The following is a 19,562-nucleotide window of genomic DNA, read 5'->3' as shown; positions in this document are numbered from 1 at the left end:
ACGTGCAACGCTCACCTGATTGGAAAACTGGGTGAGTTCCCTGCTGTTTATCCCCAATGGTTTTACCCACAATGCAATTAGATCTGAATTATCAAAATCACTTACTAATGTCTAAATTATTGACTTGTTCCCACATTACTGCTATTTAAAAAAAAATCAATATTTAAGAAAAATTATTTTAACATTAAAGTACACAGGAAGCAATACTGATTCAACTTAAAATATTTCACATATAATTATTTTTTTACAACAGAAATGAAATAAAGTAACATTCTGCTATACTGTTAAGCAAATTTCAATTGCAGCACAAAAATGCCTTACATGGCAAAAGTTTTTGCATCATTATTCCCTAAACCCATACACCAGAGGTGGGCAAGTTTTTTAAAGTTTTTTACAAGGCTATCTATCTAGATTATGTATCATGATTGGTTTGGAACATGACTATCATTTGCATATCCATAAATAAACGAGCCTCGGTCTACTATGCCACCCTATATCACAAATGGGCTGTTCCATTTGAAATCCATACACCCCCTATGGAAGACATGACCTTAATCTTCTACACAGGGGGTGTGAATTTCAAATGGGGTTACCTAAATGGCTTCATTTGAAATAAACAACCCTGTGTGTGGGAGATGAAGGTCATGTCTTCCACAGGGTGTAAAGATTTTAACTGGAATATCCCATTGCTTATTCCAATTCTTTGACAGAAGAAATTGTCGGTATTGCACTCATACTTCACACAATAGCCTTTTTATAGATTTCCATTAAGTATGATAATGCAAGTACCGTATTCATTCCAATAACCGCACATGCCCCAATAAGCGCCCACCCAGGGTATTTTCAATTTGCTAAAGGGTACCATTAATGTTGAAGTGAGAGATATACCTCGATACAGTGAAATAGCTGGAGGGCTACAAGTCCTGTGTAAACTTGCAATACATTTCCTGCATCAGAAAAGCTACTAGAACTTCTTAGGACCCTTTAATAACATACGTAAATTTGTCTCTAATAGACTAGGTAAACCGGGTAAAAAATAAGCGCCCAACCAAAATGACTTTGTTAACCACCCTGGGCGCTTATTGGAATGAATACGGTATGCAGTAAATATTGCAAACAAGAAATTGATTGAATAAACACTTGCCAAATATACTAGACAATAATTGTGTTTATGTAGGCATTGCAGTTGTTGGCACTCTGCAGTGCATACTAAGGAAATCCTGCTCAGATACAAGTAAAACATTACCAAGCCTATATTCTGTACAAACTGATATGTTGACAATATTCTTATACTCCTTTGGGTATCATTCATCTTCTTTCTTTCGGAATGGTATTCAAACTTTTCAAGTTCATTTACATACAAAAACAACTTTGTTCCATCATTGAATACATGGGAACAAATTAAAAGATCATATAGAAGTCCTACAAGGGTTAACTAGTTTGGTGACAAAGCTGGTCTCTCCCTGCTCGTCATTCAACCAATAAGCAGTTAACTTTTTGTAAAACTTGTAGATTGGGGGCAACCCTGCTGAGTATAAATGGTATTTGTGTAAAAAAAAAAAAAATTTCTTGATAGCATGTACATTTCATAAAAGTTTTTTTTAAATAAACACAATAAAACAAGGTATCATTGATTAATTGAAGCGAGAATACAATGCCATGACCAGCTTTACCACATGCTGGTTATCTCTTTACTATCTTGTATTCATGATCATCACCATTTATGATAATGGCTTCATCGTAGACCAACTATTCTTGGAGTAGAAAGTACTACTTAACTACACAATGGGCCATTCCAGTTAGAATCCAATACACCCCGTATGGAAGACATGACCTTATTTTCCCACACAGGGAGTGTGAATTTCAAATGGGTTTCCCAAAATGAGCGATTCTATTTGAAATGCATACTCCATGTGTGAGAGATGAAGGTCTTGTCTTCCATAGGGTGCATGAGATTGTAACGGGAATAGCCCAATGCTTATCGCTGAATAATGGAACAGCTAATAGCTCATGATTTTGTAAAAGCCTAAATGAAAAATTGAAAATGCATTCCAACTATAAAAAAAACAGACATGTTTGGCAAGCTTGGTGAAAAAATGATACGTCCCAAAGACATCGGTTATTCAAAACAAAAGCAACAAGGTTTCATAAACTACATCAATTTCGTTGTGGAAAAAAACACACCAGGGGAAAGTGATTTGGAGCAATTTTTTTGATAATTTTACAGTGAGTTCATATAATTGATTACATAAATAATGCCAAGTATTCAGTTTATTAGAAGTGAGACACAAGGCAAACTCATACATAAAAAGGTATGTGTGGTGGTGTGATAATTATAAATTATGAAAAAGTTCGGATCATTTTCACCTCCAACTTCGAAATATTTAATCATTTAATATTGGCAGTGAAACAGCAAAATCAAGTCTGAGTAAATACAACAAGTGAATACCATAGAATTCTATCTATAAGCAAACATGCTGCTAAATGAGGTGGGTTTTTTTGACGAAAGAAACAAAAGGCAGATACCCTCCTCAAAAACATTTGGAGCTTGCGCAACTATATTACTGATACAGGCGACTGTACTAACATGTATTATTGTAAGGCCAATCTATTGTGGAGGCTGTCTGCCTTTCATCTCTTTCGTCAAAAAAACCCCATTTAGATGCATATACTTGTAGATGAACTTATACAGTATAGCTGAAATATCAACCTGATATGCTCCAAAATGCTTACATCATTCTTGTGGTTGTAACAGTTAAAAAAGATCATTGTGATTGTGTACATACAAGGCAGTAAAAGTTTTGAACAAGGTTGTTTAACATTTCAATATTATACTAAGGTGCAGGATACAATTTTACAATCTTTTGATAAATTTAGTGTTCAAGGGTGTGGTGAAAAAGGTTGTATGTTTAATTTTATTTTAGTGAAGTCTTGTTTCTGTTTTATGCTTGTTTGACAACTTGCCAACAAAGAGTAATCCAGGAGCACAAACATGTGCCCTTCATGTGGGCCTGTGTTCCTGGAGTGCTCTGCATCACCTGAGAAAATTTCCAGATTAGAGGCATTTCTCTCAACAAACTAATTTATAAATGTTGATATTTTTACAATTACATAAAACAAGAAATTTTAGAAGTTGCCACTTACTAGAAATTATACCGTAAATTTTGATAACATTATTATATTGATGTTACATTCAATTTTGATTTCCAATGTCATGATTAAGTGTACTGCCAACGAGCAGCCAAGGTAATAAATATAATTTTGAAATTGCAATGTTTACATTGAATATTTACTTCATCAAGTGCTACAAGTTCGTTCAAAGTGTGTGTGCATACAAGAGTTGCTATAATGAAAGTTGGAAAAAAACCATGGCGTACACATCTGACAATCCCGTCAATCAAACTCCTCATGGCCAATGATTGGTTAGTGTTGTATAACTAGGGCGGTGCATTCCTTAGTCGTGTTAGAGTTTGACCGACAGGATCGTCAGATGCAAACTATTTTTTCCCTTCTTATTTTCATTATACATGTAGACATGGAGGTGAACTCTCAGAGACTCATCAGATTTCTGTTCACCAACCACTGAACGACAATCAATGTTCAAAAATTCACTCAACTTCCAACTTTCCTACCATAGCCATAGCAACATAGCACTTCTACTAAAGCAAAAATACAATTCATTCTTTCATTTTCAATGTGCATTCAAAATGCAATCTATCTTCCCCTTATATATATTTAAAATATAAAGATTATAAACAGCATGGTATTCTTACTTTATAATTCCTTTCAAAAACAAAGTTTTCATTACAATTGTTTAATCAGGACTGAATAAATAAGCATCAAAATAATGCATACAATGTAGCGCCCATACTCGAGCCAAAATCATGTCCGTATATTTGATACTGGCCAAATTAAAAACACACAGAATGTATGTTTCTTAAAATGTTTTTAATTTAATATTTCAGTGCATCTTATAACCTCCTGCAGGAAACATACTTTTTAAAATTTTGGTGGTACATGCAGGTGGGTAGTTTTTGAACACATTCTGGTATACGACTTCTTTCTACTTGTACTCCACAACATGTTTTCCACAATCGATGCACAGTAGCTGCATAAAGTAGCCCAATGCCCATCTGATGAGTTGCTTTCAATAGAACAGTTTGGCATTGGCTTAGTATTTGTGCTATGGACTCCAATATTGACCCATTATTACTCTTTAACAAACATTCAGCCCGATACATTGTCCTTCAGTCTTTACTTTGCACCATGTGTGATTAGCGGAAATGATATATGAATGCTGTATATTTGTAAAAAACATGCACAGGCTATAATAAAGACTATGTTTAATTTGATATGAATGAGTAATATTAACACAAGTTTGCAAACAATAAAGCTCTAGCATTTTCCACTTTAAAAGCACAAGATGCTCAATTTTTTTTTCAATATTCTCAACATCTTACGTCTTTTTAAGACTTGAGCAATATCATAACTACCTTATGTTCCAAATTTACATCTGAATCCATCATTAGCGACAGTAAATATTGTTTTCAAATACTTCTGTCACATTCAATAGATTCTAGTTTCTGTTTAATTTGACTTAAAATATTATCTACGCTACAGGTTCAACATATTTTGCTTGTTCCTAGAGCCAGTGACATCTGCGTGCAAACCAGTCTTGACGTGTGTACTGAGACAAAGAGATGAGATGTACAGTGGATCCTATATCCATTACATGATCAATGAAGCATGTATCCATTACATGTACAATGAAGCATGTATCCATTACATGTTCAATGAAGCATGTATCCATTACATGTTAAATGAAGCATGTATCCATTACATGTTCAATGAAGCATGTATCCATTACATGTACAATGAAGCATGTATCCATTACATGTTCAATGAAGCATGTATCCATTACATGTTCAATGAAGCATGTATCCATTACATGTTAAATGAAGCATGTATCCATTACATGTTCAATGAAGCATGTATCCATTACATGTTCAATGAAGAATGAAGCATGTATCCATTACATGTTCAATGAAGCATGTATCCATTACATGTTCAATGAAGCATGTATCCATTACAGTTCAATGAAGCATGCATCCATTACATGTTCAATGAAGCATGTATCCATTACATGTTCAATGAAGCATGTATCCATTACATGTTCAATGAAGCATGTATCCATTACATGTTCAATGAAGCATGTATCCATTACATGTCCAATGAAGCATGTATCCATTACATGTTCAATGAAGCCTATATCTATCACATGTTCAATGAAGCATGTATCTATTACATGTTCAATGAAGCATGTATCCATTACATGTTCAATGAAGCATGTATCCATTACATGTCCAATGAAGCATATTACATGTTCAATGAAGCGTGTATCCATTACATGTTCAATGAAGCATGTATCCATTACATGTTCAGTGAAGCATGTATCCATTACATGTTCAGTGAAGCATGTATCCATTACATCTACAATGAAGCATGTATCCATTACATCTACAAAGACCTCACCTCTTTACACACACATGGCACCCAGCCCTTTTTGGAATGTGACCCCATTTTCATGAGTCTGACCACTCATCAAAATTGTGTCACATGTCATCCATCAGGCTATTCCAGTTGAAATCCATACTCCCCCTATGGAAGACATTTTGCAGGGGGTGTAAATTTCAAATGGAGTCACTAATTCAGGTAACCCAATTTGAAATTCACACTCCCATGTTGAAGATTAAGGTCATGTCTTCTACAGAGGGTATATATGTATTTCGATTGGTATAGCCTACAAGCTGGGCACCCCTGCACTGAGAACACCAAAACAGTGATGTCACTTTCTCATGGAATCCAAATGAAAAGTAAGTAAGCATTAGCATTATACTACAAGATTTGGGAGTAACAATGCAGCAAGACGAACATGTCTGGCATTACATCAACATAATAAATATTGCACTCGATGAGACAACAAATAAAACAAAAACAAAATATATATATACAGATACTGTTGTTCAAACTAATTTGCATATTGGATATCGCCTAATTCACTTCAAATTGATAAGCCTCTCAACGTGACGACGAGAGCAGTTTGCGGACTTGGTGGTGTCTGAGTGGGTATCTATTATAGTGGCTTATCTCAATTTATAACGACAACTTACATACATGGTTCTTTGAGTCTTAATCTACAGTTCATTCAGCCAGTGAAAAGTATTCAAACACACAGCTTGCTTTTAAAAGGCTGCTGTATCATATGTGACAAATTTCTCTGTTTACTACAAAGAGGTTGGGAGTGCATAGTTACAACTTACAACCTCTTGTATTAAATTGTCAAATTACCCATATTGTTAAATGCAACTCAACAATCTCCAATTGAGAGTAAAGCCATGGTGGATTTCGCAGTGGCCGATTCAAACCGCGCCCTCACCAATCCCCGCAGAGAGCGTATACACACATAGAAGGGCGATTTGTCAATACGCACCTGCGTAAACAAACTGATTCGAATCTGCCACTACAAAATCCAACATGGTCCGACTTGATACGAGACATTACTGTATGTTGCAGTGCTTGCGATCAGTAATCTCTCCCCACATGCTTGGGTCAAATATCCGAACACAAGGCATATATGATCTGAGTTGAAAGTACTTTGCTATCATTTCAGATTTGGGGCTGAGTCTGATGGTTCATTGTAGACATAAACTGCCGATAATGCACCGACTTCATCCTTCAAATCAGTCTATGAATGGAGCAGGGAATATGACACAGGAGATCAGTAATTCACTGATATTGTATTCACTGATATATATATTTATGATATAATCAAAGACCAAATTAAAAAGACTAGTTTTCGTCTGACATCAGGGAAAAGGCGCAGTGTGGTGTAAATGCCATACTGTGCATGTGGCACAGTATGGCATTTTCGGTCTAATTGACAGAACGTCAGACGCAAACTAGTCTTTTTAACTCGATCTTGAATTATAGGAACCCACCAAGTTACAATGGATATGTTCTGCTCGTAAATTACGCATGACAGGCTGGGGTAATCCACCCAGCTTGGACCCTTCTGTGGGCTCTGTATGTATATAGTATCGATGTATTGGATGGTCTACACGGGCTTGAGCTACTCCGAATACGCTAATCCTACAAAGGCTGGACAATGTCCAGTGGACATAGTGAAAATAGAGGTGTAACGCAAACAGACTTCATCATGAACTTGAGATGCGATACACACATATCTACCCAAACACAGACAGCAGTCACCGCTAGCTACCTACATGTATATACTGCAGCATAAACTATGAAAATACCCCAAATGCCTTCCAATTATCCTCATTTACCTTTGTACGACTGTGAAGCAATTACACTGTAGGTGGTGTCAATATGTATCAATAGGTGCATGCCTATAATACCTCTATCTGATTTGAACACTAGTAGGATACAATTACTAAATCATACATATTTTACAGTTTTAAATATGATAAATTTGGTCCTTGGGTATAGTTTGCTTACTATAAATTGCCAAACAACAGAAAACAAAATGGACCCTGTAATCTCAACAATTTAAACATGGCAAGAGGTTTTCTAATATATTATTATATATAAGATGTTTTTCAATGATATCAGACGTTACCTTCAAAAAAACTCACTGGCCTTGGGCTATTCCATTTAAAATTCACACTATCCCTGTGGAAGATTTTATGGAGCTGCTAATGTGTTCATTCTATTTGAAATTCATACTCCTTCTATGGAAAATATTTCCAAAATCTTCCACAGGGGTAGTGTGGATTTTAAATGAAATAGCGCATTATGAGTTTGGTTTTAAACATATTTTTACTCTTAGTTGATAGAGATGCTACTGCTCTACAGTGATAACAACATGTTACTTAAAAGCTACTTTATATAAAATAATACTGCTTACAGGAGAACTGTATATATTTTATAATTTTGCCATTTGCAGTTTCAAGGTTTGCCCTTAATAAAAGATTACAATCGGTATTATTTGACAGACAAGTTTTATTCCCCACATCTTTGTTTAGAGTCTTAGTGGAAAGATGTAACACTTCAGATTCACTAGGATCCACATCATGCTCATCTATCAGGGCACAATTCTTTAACCCCAATACATTTGTACATTCATTGAATGACCTTAGAAAATTTAGGTACAAAAACTCATACTCTGCAACTTGAGGTCAAAATTTGCGCTATAACTGTGTTATTGAACTTTGCCATTGGGATGAGGCCATTGTGGTCCATAGTGATTGGGTCGCTTTCTTTGTGCCTAGCCCATGCATCAATACCTCAGCAGACAACTAGTAAACAAGGTTGCCTGCCTGTGACCATAATGACTATGACTGGTAGAACACAGAATAGGCTGCAACACCACAATATAACTTATAAGGTTATTCTGAAAGTGTGTTATTCATTACTGTAAAACACGGTTTATGATTTGGCAGATTCCTTACTCGAACATTGGGCTATTCCAGTTGAAATTCTTACACCCCCAATAGAGGACATGACCTTTATCTTCCACCTCCTACATAGGGAGTTTCCTGAATGGGTGACTCCATTTGAAATCTACACCCCTTGTGTGGACAATTAAGGTCATGGCTTCCATAGGGGGAGTATGGATTTCAACTGGTGAATAACCCATTCCAAAATACAAACTCTACAAATATATTCGAATCATGACACTTAGTATGTGAAATATGAGTTGGATGCTTTGAGTTTTTTGATTCCAAAATGTGTGCATAGGTTTATGTATTTCAGAATTACAAACCTTCAGAATATTGAGACTGATGAGGAAAAAGCTACCATGTATGGAATAAAGAATAATGAAACAACCCCACATGAGAGAATACCTTGTATTAAGACAATAGATAAGATAAAATAAAGATACAGAGGGTCCCTGTTACCATCGAGCAAAAAAAGGCGAATGATTGTCAACTCTCAGAATCTATATATTTCTGCGACAAAAACAAGAAAATTGGTGGGATATATGAAACTTAAAAGAAACAAATTGAATTCTTTGCGATTAGCAGCATATCAACAAACATGTTTGACCATATACTGTAAAAGCCAATATTTTCGCGAGAAGTTATTTTCGCGATTTTGTCAATTGCGCGAGAATTAAATTTCACGGTTTTGATATTGATACAATAGAAACCTAATGCAAAAGGTTATTTTTGCGATTTTATGTCCACTCGCGAAATTCACGAAAATAAAAACCTCGCGAAAATTTCTACTTTTACAGTAAAGCCTTGTGAGCATTACCACGTATACCACCACCAACCTAAACAGTGTCCTGGTTTCTAGTCTTCAAACAATGGGCTATTCCAGTTGAAATCCTTACACCCCTATGGAAGAAATGACCTTAATTTCCCACACAGGGAGTGTGGATTTCAAATGGGGTTACCTGAATGAGTGACTCAATTTGAAAACTAAATCAACTGTATATGTATGTGCACAGTGTGTACATTACACAGAAAAGAATATTATCAACTACTCAAGGCTCAATTTATTCGAAAACACATTTTACGTTCCACTTTACTCACAAGAGCCGGTTATACTCTCAGTTTTGAATAATGCATGCCATGTTGTGCCCACAAAGTACACCTCACTGTAATCAACACATTCTGCAGAGTTGTTTTTCCACACACATACAGGTTTGCTAACATACTACAATGTGGCAAATCCTCAGTTTACTCACATGCCATGCTATTGTCTCAATCTAGATGCATGATACTGAAATTTTAGAGACCAGTTGCAAAATATTATGTCACGAAATGTTTCTGCACCAAACTCTCTTGGATTCTAAGCTTACATACACAATCTGTAAAAGTGGACATTTTTCTTTCTGCATTAATTTTCGAGCTTTTCGCTTTCCAAGCTGCTACCACGAAAATAACAACCCACAGATATATTCCTTTATCATATAGGTCAATATCGGCAAACTACAAATCTTGAATTTAAAATCAAAGGAATCAGTTCAAAATTGGCAACTCTTAAAAAATTAATTGTGCGAAAATTTCAACTTTTTGGCCAAGGTTAAAAAATTAATTGTGCGAAAATTTCAACTTTTATAGTATACTATAAAATGGCAATTTTTGTGTGTGTTATTTTTTGCGCTCTGCCGATTTTTGTTTTTAATTTTACGATTTTGAGTTTCCTTACATAGACCCATGCATTAAAAGAACATATTCGCGAGTTTTTATTTTCGGGTAGCTGTGTTGTGTGCGAAAATTAATGAGCAGCAAAAATTTCAACTTTTACAGTATTATGTTTTGCATCTTAACTCTTGTAACATTACTGGTATATCATGACAGGAACTCACAAATACACAAAAATCGTTACGTGGATATAGGATACTGCACATGTTAATCGAGCTATTTAGCTACCCCTTATTCAGTACCCATCTTATTTGTTTCATGTTGTGACCGGACCATTGCAACTGTTTTCTTACAATAAACAAGTACAGTGTATCAAATGCAAATGCTTACCAAAAAAAAAACCAGAATTAAATACATGCTTCCTTTAAACTACTAAGAAAAAGAACACTGAATTAAATCTATCAAACAAATTTTCAATTTCTTTGATAGTATAATAATTTCAATGAAATTTATCACTAACCAACATATTTCACTAGAGATATCACACAGTGCATATCATCATGTAGGTGGTGTAAGTTTTGTGTACCTGAAAGATTTCTTAGTTAAATATTTTTTCGATGAAAGTGCCGCATTGTGGACAAACTACCGACACATAAAAACTGGCCACCAGACCCATGAGGACGATTGAGGTAGCCCGTGCCATACAATACTGTTTTCAGTGTAGGTGTCCAGTGTGTATTGTCTGTGGGGTCACGTTGTCAAGCTTACTATTTACAAAGTGCTCACACGTTCCATCTGTCGTGGTGATAGATGCAAGTGTGGTGGCGCCTGATTATGGCCACCTCCAAAGCCTGCTTGGTTCTGTGCCTGAAGACAACGCATTCCGTACTCTTCCCACCGCTCGTCATCGCTCTCGTGCGTCAAATATCTATCGTTGACTTGCTTCTCCAAGTTTCTCAGATCCAACCACGTCTGGTAATCCTGCCGATAGCAAAGTTTTTTGTTTAACATGTTAAAGATGTTGTAGAGATGATGCAAATGATTAGGTGCCCATCTCTGGAGCACCCCGAGGGGTTAGAAGGTCATTTAGTTGACAAAAAATGGGTTAGTGCGAAAACCACACACGCTCTCTCACACACAAACAGATGCAGTGATTATAAGCTAATGTTAGATTTCCCAGCCCTTCTCTCCTTTTTCCCCTTTAATGTAGGTTTACAAAGCGCCCTCGATCAGAGGGAGGTGTTAGGTTAAAGCGCCCTCATACTAACTGAGGTTCTGTGTTATGGTTAGAGCAGAGGTGATGAAGAGCTACTCTTATGGTGATCAGCGGGATCCAGCTGTTTACGATAAGCTTCCCAGCTGCTCATCGTCACTTTCGTGGGTCAGGTAGCGATCTCCCGACCTCGGTCTCTAAGCTGCCGTAAGTCGGCCCACGCCTGGTAGTCCTGTGGTGTGATGATGGTTAGAGACAGAGGGGTAGATTAGTCATGCAGCAATGATAGTTAGTAAGGAGTTAGCATCTAGTAGTAAAAATTCAACCTGTCTGCACTGATTGCATAAGCAACGTCCAAGACAAGATAAAGTCGGACCAAATGCGTCAATTTTTTGATAACCCGTTTTGGCTCATGTAATAACACATACGAGAGCTTAGCTAAAATAGCCAAGTACCGTTTCTGAAAATAGCACATTGGTTGACCTGTTCGTTAGTCATGTTTTCAGGAACTTCAGCACTTTTGGGATTGAGTAGCAAATCAGAAAAAGTCAGAAAAATATGCAAAGTATATTCATTAATCCACATTGCACTCCACATGTAAACTATCTGCAGTAACACATGTGAGCACCATCAAGGATGGAATCTACAATGCCTGTGTTGTTGGCCTTTTTGGTGATCATTTTTTTGTATCAAAATAGTCCAGATTTGTGTTTCTATGTTGTGTCCTACTAACTACAGTTAAAAATTGAGAAATGAGACAAACCAATGCATTTGCACTGAATGTTGATAGTTGTCCAATACACAAGCCTCATAGACTCTCATCAACATCTCGGCACACATGCATTGACCTGTAAAATATCTCTCCTAGTATGTACTACAAAATTTGGAACCGATAACGCAACCTATCATGAGAGCAACTAGTAATGTTTGCACTTACTAGAATGGATTATTTGTGTATATTAGTAAGAAGGCAAGTTTGGCTAACTACTATTAAAATGTTAGCAACCAACAGGTACTAAACCAATATTATATATCGTCGTCTGCATCACATACTGTCGTAAGTTGAAAGGCTGCCTTCTGTGACGTTTATTTTATAATTGTCCATTAAATGTGATAAGATACACTGTAAAATTAACTTTATATATTCATTATGAGGTATTATCGCAATATTACAATATCACGCCCATTCAAAAGGAAAGAAGCATGTCGAAATATAAAACAATATGCAAGACAATAATAATGATAATAAAAATCACACAAGGCAGCCTTTTGAGATACAACAGTATTTGATGCAGACGACGATATGTTTTCGTACTTCAGCTTTATTTTGAGACAGGTGGAATTTTTACCACATTTCTCACACAATGAATGCAATGTTGAAAAAATTCTTTTCAGGTTACCGAAACAATGGGCAATTCCAGTTCAAATCCATACACCTTCCTATCGAAGACATTACCTTAATCTACCACACAGGAAGTGTGAATTTAGAAGATTAAGGTCATGTCTTCCGTAGGGTGTGTATGGATTTCAACTGGAATAGCCCATTGTGTGACCCAATCAAGCAAAAATGACAACAATGTCAACAAACATCAATTCCATGATTTTTTCATTGTTCTAGAGCATTTTATTAATTGCAATAATGTAATAATATGAATTTAAATGTAACTACAGACTCCAAACAACTTGATGTTTGTTTACAATGTGGGTTAGGTTATATAAGATACGTTAACTGTTAGTGCACCAGCCCCTGGGTTAATTATGATTCTCACACTAATCGGATTAATCAAAGAAAATAGCAAACATGATTGTATGCCGAGTTTGAAATGTGTAGCTGAAGCACTGCAACGTATAAAAAGCACATCAGCTATCAGCAGACCCAGTACATTTCTTTAAAACACCCAAGACTTTTTCCATAAACCCTACAATCAATTTGCAGATTGCCACTATTATTTGATCAAAGATCTAATCAAAAGTCATACTTTAAACTCAGAAAAGATATCTTACACTTCCCACAATGCATTTCTTCCTGGTACTGATTTGCTATTGACCTTCTGGATAACTCCCATCAGCCAGAGATGTCGTCAGTACGCGTCACGGCGATGCGCACATTGTTAGTTACTGCGCATTGCAAGTAGGCGTGACGTCAAATGACGACATCTCAGGTGTACTCGCAAAAGCTTATGGGATTTACCGAAAAGATCAATTCAGTGCAACATGGGTTGATGGTGACAAAAAATACCTCAATTGCAAGACCTGGACGCGCCCTCTGTTGATAGAGGTATCTTTGTCACTATCGACCCATGTTGCACTGAATAGCAAATTAATACGGGAAGAAATGCATTGTGGGAAGCGCATGTTATCTTCTCTGTTTCAAACTCTCACTATGAAGTATTGCAAACACACTACAACCACACAGCCACCATCAAACCTACCTGTAGCCATGTATGAGCTAGTGATTTGTCTGCTGTGTACCGTTTACGCAGCTTGACTTGCAGTAAATTCCTTATCAAATCGATGGCTGAAAGAAAGGAAAAGAAAATAAGAGACCACTGTGAATTTACACAAAAGACTATTTCATGAACTTCTGCTTCGATTGTGGTCACTTGTTAGCGAGTTGGACTAAATAAAACCCAAGTGAAAAAAACTTTGTGAACGTGAATGGGAACGGGTTATCGCAGAGGTTATGTTCTCGCTTTACATCAGTGAGGTCCCAGCACCGGCCATTCCAAAATGACATTATGTGCATTTGGTTTCTCGTCCAGAGTATATTGATCTGTTATGTTTAGTATGATAAATAAGGCGTTAGAAAATGGCGCAAATGATCTGAGTTATCGATAAGCACCAATCAACCCAACCAAGTAATTTAATCTGTTCCTCCTCACCAAAAAACGAAGAAACAAATACGGACAGAAAAGCTTGGTCAAAAGTGAAAAACACACTACAATTTTTTTGTCAATGCAACAATTAAGAGATATTACATAGCTTACCTTCAGAAGAGATTTCCCTCCATGGATTTGGTGGAAACATGAAAGCTGCATTGTGAATCTGGTCAGTAATCTCCTCATCTTCATTAAATGGAAAAGTGCCACTTAAACTGTAGAAATTAGAGCACAAAGACTCAATTTAATTTATGATCTATTTTTCTTTGTGCTTTTCCATAGTAAATGATTAAATGAAAACTGATTTGTGCCAAGACTATTTAATCACACAGATAGTATGTACCAAGGCTGACATCGACATTGGGGTGCAATTAGCACTCCGACTTGGAAGCATGCTATAACCCCGAGCACTACCTGCCGATCTAACGTTGTCTCTGATTGGTCAATTGCATGATATCTTCACTTTAATCACCAATCAGAATGGAGCCTTGCAAATGATTCACCCCAATTTTTTGTGTTGTGGTGAAATTATTCTAACAATGTTGCTAATTGGTCCATTTGATAACGAAAACTTCATTTTTGACCAATAGGCAGGTAGTTCTTATAGGGTTAAGTTACTCAACTCTAGTTACTCAAATTTGTACAACAATCAGACTCATTAGTGCTACTACAAATATCGACATTATGTCAATGTCAGGATTTTAATTATTCAAACATGTCGATATCCAAACAGAGGATCTGAGACAATTAGTATTGGCTGTACAGTTACAATCAATAACTTTCTGAAATAATAAAAGCATAATTGTTATTCAGATTGAGTATTTGTCTTGACTGCAATTGTATCAAGCTGTTATTTAATCACATCACACCTAATACTGAAGTATAATCAAATATAGGCATGTGATAAATTGATGCTGGAACTTACCTGACATATACTATAACACCAACAGACCACATGTCCAAAGACCTATTGTAGCCTCTACTGCATAACACTTCGGGGGCAAGATAAGCTGGTGTTCCCACCACGGAACGACGGAAAGACTTCTCTCCAATGATACGGGCGAAGCCAAAGTCACATAACTTAACCTGAAACACAAGTAAAACAAAATTGTTCATCAGGTGAGTACATTTAAGTACTGTAAAAGTCAATATTTTTGCGAGAAGATATTTTCGCGATTTTGACGATTTTGTCAATAGCGCGAGAATTAAATTTCGCGGTTTTGATATTGATACAATAGAAACCTAATGCAAAAGGTTATTTTCACAAGTTTTTATTTTCGCGATTTTATGTCCACTCGCGAAATTCGCGAAAATAAAAACCTCACAAAAATTTCTACTTTTACAGTAATTTAACCTTCTTTCTAGCATAATTTCTGACAGGTTTATGTTACAGAATTTGTTTGAAAATGATATGGCACCGGAACAAAACCAACATGTAGATTGGTAAATTAGCCGATGTGTAATACATGTTCCCACTGAATTACCAGATACCAAAAGGCAAAGTTTGTGTAGAATTAACGGATTTGTAAAATGCTCTCTAATGACATCCATAATTGACATCACACATTGTACCCAAGGTTTGTGTCCAAGTCCTATTGAAATCCATTACGGTATGGGGAAGAGGGAGAATAACAAAATGTTTACATTTGGTGCCCTAAATTAACAATGACCACACTTGACCCTAAATGACCTTGACCCCAGATTCCACACCACCCTACATTTCCCCTAACCAAAAGATCGATCCATGCAAGTACCATAAAAATTCATCCGGACTTCTGGACATGGATGAGTGAAGCTTTTTGAACATATTTGTATGTCCAGTCCCATTGAAATTCATCAAACCATGTGGAAGAAACTATCAAACGAGGCCAGGGTCATCATTTTTAGCATACACATACTGCGAACGAGCCCACTAAGTAAAAAAGTTGAAAAGAATACAAAAATGGTGTTTACATACCTGAGGGAAATCCCCATCCGAGGATAGCAATACATTTTCTGGCTTCAGGTCACAGTGTACTACATTCTTCATATGAAGATATTTCAGGGCTATCAAAATCTGTGGTGAGAAAAAAAAATGAACAAATGACAGAGATGCAAACATTAACATCCAGCAAATAGGGAGGATTCAAAGAAAAAAAAATAGGGAGGTTTTCATAATTACATGCAACTTCAAAGCACAAAACTTGCCAGAAATAGAGAGGTTGTCAAATTTGGGTGTCAAAATTGGCAAAAATGTTTCCAAAAATAGGGAGCCTCCCTCTAAAATAGGGAGGGTTGGCATCTCTGAAATGGGTCATTGAGATCTAACAAGCTCTAACAGACATGACGACTTTTTGTTGATCAAGTACTAGTAAACTTTGGCATATAGTCAGCAGGGATCTATCATCTAATGGCTTATACTTTGTTCGGTTTAAATTCGGCAAAAATGATTCGGGTTTTGTTACAGCGCACATCGGTAAGCGTAGGTGCTGCGCCCAACTAGGTGTGCGCCATTCTAAAGATTTTATACGTCAATCCACGATATTATGAGGAGTCTTTGCCAATTATAAGCCAAACACAAGTATTGTGAATACATTTGTGCCATTGGGACAAATTAAAGTCTGGCAGTCCAATTGAAGACAACTTCTAATGATTTTCAGACAATAAGTGCTGCAAGGGTATGCTGCGTCTTGGCAGGTTTACTCTCATGCTTGCTACTGTATCCATTATATAAAGCTTAACATGATAAAAGTACTGTAACTGTTATCAGTAAATCAAAATGAATCCAAGCTAATCTATGGAGAGAAGAGTCGAGCCATGCATTAATTCATCTTTATTTACATAGCTTAGTTGGGTAAGGCAACAAAAAAAAAAGGTTTGTCTCAAAGCTTGCGCGCGCGTTTGTAAAATCCCACGATTTGACAAAAAACAAATGCGGAAATTTGTTTTATTTCAAAAAAAAAAATTTTTAAAGTTTTTTCCAGAAAAATTCGGCGAAAATCAGACTTTTTTCTCAAAATACCATGAAAAAAAGTCTGGAATAAAAATTTTTTTTTAAAAAATCGCATTTCGCATTTGTTTTTAAATTTCTCGTGAGCTTTGAGACAAACCCTTTTTTTTGTTGGCCTAATCAGACAGGAAATAGACATGTTCACCACAAAGATTGCATTTTTAAGTGCCCGCTACATACCTGAGAAATGAGGAATTTTGTGACTCTCTCATTGAGTCTACCATTAACACTAGATAAAATCATCTCTAACATGTCTCCTTTGAGTTTCTCCATAATAACAAAGACACGCTCCGGTGTCTCAAACATCTGCTCCAGGTTCACCACACCATGGTGACGAACTTTCTGCAAAGGAAAAGAAAGCGAACAAAATTAAACAGTTACCATTAATACCAGGTTAGCTATCAGTAAAGGTTATCCAGTTGAGAAGGCCTCGTCATGTTTATGTCCACCAACTTTTGAGCCTAATTGGAGCAATTTTGAAAATTAACCGTTTGTGGGTTAACATTGACCACACATGATATGGAAGTGTGGATTTTCAAAGACTGGCCAATTTTCCCTAAATCAAAAATGACCTCATTTGACCCCTGGATGACTTTTGAAGTCAATTAGCTACTCTCACCAGATACCCCCTGCCCAAAGATTATTATCACCAGGTTTGTTTGGCATAAGTATATATGTTAGAAGCACAAATATGCCCATTAACAGTTTTGTTATACACATCCACACACCCCTACCTACGCCTGCCGACAAAGACAGACATTGTGTATTGCCAGTCAACAGAGGATGTTTGAGTTAATGTTTAATCGCTGACCGCGCCAAACCAAAATGGCAAGATTTTTAGTGTGTTGGGGTGTGTATACAACTCACAGTACGAAATATGCATACCAACCGCGGTCTGTATATTATGAATGCATAATAGTGGCCCTATCTTTCACATGCATTTGGCATGCAATTGGGACCTACTGCCGACCTCTGCAAACCGATGATGGTGTTTGTTTTGTAGCTAGGTCCACAGTTTGAATGTGAAAAGGCTTGTGTGTTTCCTCAGTTGCCAATAAACATGCACACACACCCCCACACCCAGTCACATACACACATACAACGGAATGCTAAGTTGTCCTCCCAGCTATGCTTTGAGGCCTGCTGCACCACAGATAAGCAGTATAATTTCAATGATTGGGATCAATTGTTTGAATGTTGATACTTACATGTAGAATTGCCACTTCATTTTTGAGTTGTGTTTCTTGTTTGGTTGGAAACCTAAGTTTGTCAATAACTTTGATTGCCACAGACCGGCCTGATGTTCGATGAACTCCTGCAGTCAATAAAAATACCATGATTAGCGATAGTCAATACGCAGGTTTAATTCAATGTCATTGTGAACGATTGTATCTTGCTCCAAGAACTTTTTTTGCACCGGATAAAGCTTAGGATTTAAAGATCAAAACCTCTGATGAAATCCAGTACCAGAAACCAATCCGGATCCAGATCCAGATCTTGTAAACTGTGAGCTGTCATTGCTGCAATTTACATTTTTGCATGGCACAAAAAATTATATGACAGAAAGGTGGAGAAACAAAGCTGACCTATGTGGGAAATCAACTCTGAGAAAGGTTTTAACACAAGTCAGTGAAAAAAAAAATCACTGGCCATCCAGGATTTGAACCTGGAACCTTCAGATCACCGGACCGATGCTTTACCAACTGAAATAAGGAGTTGGATGGAGAAGAGCAGTGATTTTATTATTTATAGGCCTTCAGCTCAGTACTCGTCCTTTTATTATCTTCTCATTTAAGAAGCTTAGAAAGAGGTATTGAGGTATTGGTGATCCAAAGGTCCCAGGTTCAAATCTTGGATGGTTAGTGATTGTTTTTTTCACTGGCTGTCATTTATGTATGTGAAGACTTGGGCTAAGAACCTTTCTCATAGATACGCACATTTGGCCTGGTACAATCCAGTGAAGTTGCTATTTGAAATACCAACATGCTACCAATAACTCTTGGGTTCTGTGGCCTCAATCTAATCATAGCGATACGCAACGGATGACTCTTGATGACTTACCGCCATAAACAATGCCAAACTGCCCAGAGCCTAGAATCTCATCCGGAAATATTTGGTAATGTTGACTGATATCAGATTCCTTTTTAGAGGCCTCCTGAAGGATATAGTGCTCTCCATTCTCCGTAGTTGAGGCTGCTATAAAGAGAGTATAAAAAAAAAACCCACTTGAACAGGATAGAAGGCACAGACAATTATACACACTATATTTTTAGATAGTATTAGTATAGCTAAAGCTTAGAAAGTCCTCTCTCTGGACATGTTATGTTGCAATGCACAGAAGTGACATATAATAATTCCAATTTTAA

General features: G+C 36.6%; 1 protein-coding gene across 5 annotated transcripts in view; it reads right to left on the bottom strand.

Annotated features, from left to right (window-relative positions):
- Window positions 1-10,511: 10,511 nt before the first annotated feature.
- Window positions 10,512-19,562, bottom strand: part of LOC140147786 (serine/threonine-protein kinase D3-like) — a 77,239-nt gene continuing 68,188 nt past the window's right edge. For all 5 annotated transcript variants that reach the window (XM_072169536.1, XM_072169558.1, XM_072169551.1 and 2 more), the window contains 8 exons: window positions 19,258-19,392; window positions 18,405-18,511; window positions 17,377-17,538; window positions 16,165-16,263; window positions 15,133-15,293; window positions 14,316-14,422; window positions 13,761-13,846; window positions 10,512-11,096 (listed from right to left, as the gene is read on the bottom strand). In XM_072169536.1, coding sequence (XP_072025637.1) covers window positions 10,887-11,096; window positions 13,761-13,846; window positions 14,316-14,422; window positions 15,133-15,293; window positions 16,165-16,263; window positions 17,377-17,538; window positions 18,405-18,511; window positions 19,258-19,392 — 1,067 coding nt within the window. In that variant the 3' untranslated portion in view covers window positions 10,512-10,886. The remainder of the gene's footprint in view (window positions 11,097-13,760; window positions 13,847-14,315; window positions 14,423-15,132; window positions 15,294-16,164; window positions 16,264-17,376; window positions 17,539-18,404; window positions 18,512-19,257; window positions 19,393-19,562) is intronic.

Source organism: Amphiura filiformis, chromosome 1 (genome assembly GCF_039555335.1).
Source record: "Amphiura filiformis chromosome 1, Afil_fr2py, whole genome shotgun sequence".
In the NCBI taxonomy this organism is placed as follows: domain Eukaryota; kingdom Metazoa; phylum Echinodermata; class Ophiuroidea; order Amphilepidida; family Amphiuridae; genus Amphiura; species Amphiura filiformis.
The sequence above is the reverse complement of the archived record's forward strand: the minus strand, read 5'-3'. Positions and strand labels throughout refer to the sequence as shown.